This window comes from Cnephaeus nilssonii (assembly GCF_951640355.1).
Source record: "Cnephaeus nilssonii genome assembly, chromosome: 6".
In the NCBI taxonomy this organism is placed as follows: Eukaryota; Metazoa; Chordata; class Mammalia; order Chiroptera; family Vespertilionidae; genus Cnephaeus; species Cnephaeus nilssonii.
Genome location: NC_137077.1, coordinates 70,005,462 through 70,007,367, shown reverse-complemented (window position 1 = coordinate 70,007,367; position 1,906 = coordinate 70,005,462). Strand labels below are relative to the sequence as shown.

Here is a 1,906-nt window from a genome sequence, read left to right as displayed (position 1 = left end):
TCCTAGTTGGGAGAGAACAACAACATATACGTTTCAGAGAAAAATAAAGAGAACAAGCTTAGGAAGAACCAGATTGTAATTTTTCATGTGACGAGGGCCCACCTCCCCAAGGTGACATTTGAGCAAAAGATTGAAGGTGAGGGAGGGAGTCACACACATATCAGAGAAGGGTATCCAGTCAGCAAGAACAAATAGTAGAAAGGGCTTGAGTTGGGTTACACCTGGCCTTGCCAGAGAACATACAGGAATTGTGACTTTCTGTTAAACAACACATAATGTTAAAACGTAAGTATGGGACATGCAATATTTGGGACATACTTATACAAAAACAAAACAACAACAACAATAGTGTCCTGTATTTTTATCTCCCAATTCTGGCAACTCTAGTTATACCTAGCACATTTGCAGGAGAGAAAGGAGGCCATTGGGTGGAGCGGAATGAGGAAGGCAAAGTAGAAACAGGTGAAGTAGGAGAGGCACTTGGGGCCAGAGTGGGCAGGGCCTTGTAGGCATGATAAGAACTTAAGGTTTTACTCCAACTGAGAGCGGATATCACTGGAGGGTCTGTGTAGGAGGTGCTTTGGCTTTTCTTAAAGTTTAAAAGTACCGGTCAGCCTGCTGTGTTTTATGTTATCGGACAAGGGCAGAAGCACAGAGACCAGTTAGAAGGCTCTTGCAAAAATCCAGGTAAGAGATAACGGATGTGGGCGAGGAGTGGTGAGAGTCTGGGTATAGCCTAATGGTAAACCAACAGCATTTGCTGATGGACTGGATGTAGGGTGCAAGCAAAAGAGAAGGGACCAAGGAAGGATGTGCTGCCATTAAATGAAAGGAGGGATCTTCGGGGGGAGCAGGAGTTTTTTGGGTGGGTGGGGCGGGGAGGACTATGAGTTTATTTGGGATGTGTTCAGTAGGAGAGGTTTGTGAGATATCCAAGTGGCAATGTCAGCTCAGCGGTTAACTGTCTTTTCAAATAGCAACACCTGGCTCCTGGCCGAAGGCTGGGACTTCTTTCTCACAACATGGCTCAAGACAGCTCTTCCGACAGGATGAATGGTAGACGAAGCCGCACCAGATTCGCAGAAGATCAAGTGAAAACCCTCATCCAAGCATTCAGCCAAAAGCCTTACCCAGGTTACACTACCATACAGAAGCTTGCTTTGAAAATAGATGTTGACGAGTCTAGAATCCAGACTTGGTTTCAGAATCGAAGACGGAGGCACCCAGCCCAAAGGAGATCAGAGGCAGAGGAGGACGTAGATGCAAACCAAGACCAAGATCGCAAGCAAGGGCGCCCTTTGGTGAGGATGCAAAACAGACGTAGACAGTCTCGTATCACCTACACTCCCTTCCAAGTACACACCCTCCGGAAGGCATTTGAGAAAAACCCGTATCCTGGGATTGGTTCCAGAGAGCAACTTGCTAAGGAAATTGGGGTTCCAGAGTCCAAAGTGTGCATTTGGTTTCATAATCAAAGGAATAAAGTCCGGGTCCACAGAAAAAATGAACCCAATGAGCCTTTAGAACGAAACAAGACCGGGAACAAGACCTCTGACACAAGAGCCTTCAAAACGCGGAGCCTTCTTTGTGGAGACCATCAGGACTTCAGGAGGCTGACAGATGCACAGAACCACACAGCCCTCCCTAGGAAGCCTGCACAGGCCAGCAGATGTCAAGGACCATGAAAATAAACTCATTTGTGTCATGTTTGTTTTTTAATCCTCACCTGAGGGTATATTTCCATTGATTTTAGAGTGGAAGAGAGAGGGAAAGACAGAGAGAAATATCGATACCCCTGCACACACACTGTCCAAGGCCTGGGCCAGGGAGAAGCCTGCAACCAAGGTACGTGCCCTTGACTGGAATAGAACCCAGGATGCTTTGGTCTGCAGGCTGACGCTCTATC

At 47.0% G+C, this 1,906-nt stretch overlaps 1 protein-coding gene across 1 annotated transcript; it reads left to right on the top strand.

Moving 5' to 3' along the window:
• Positions 1 to 1,022: 1,022 nt before the first annotated feature.
• Positions 1,023 to 1,685, top strand: LOC307101086 (double homeobox protein A-like; the record flags this gene model as incomplete). The annotated part of the gene is made up of 1 exon (XM_079773800.1): positions 1,023 to 1,685. One exon carries the CDS (start codon positions 1,023 to 1,025, stop codon positions 1,683 to 1,685), a length of 663 nt encoding a protein of 220 aa, XP_079629926.1.
• Between the last annotated feature and the right edge of the window lie 221 nt (positions 1,686 to 1,906).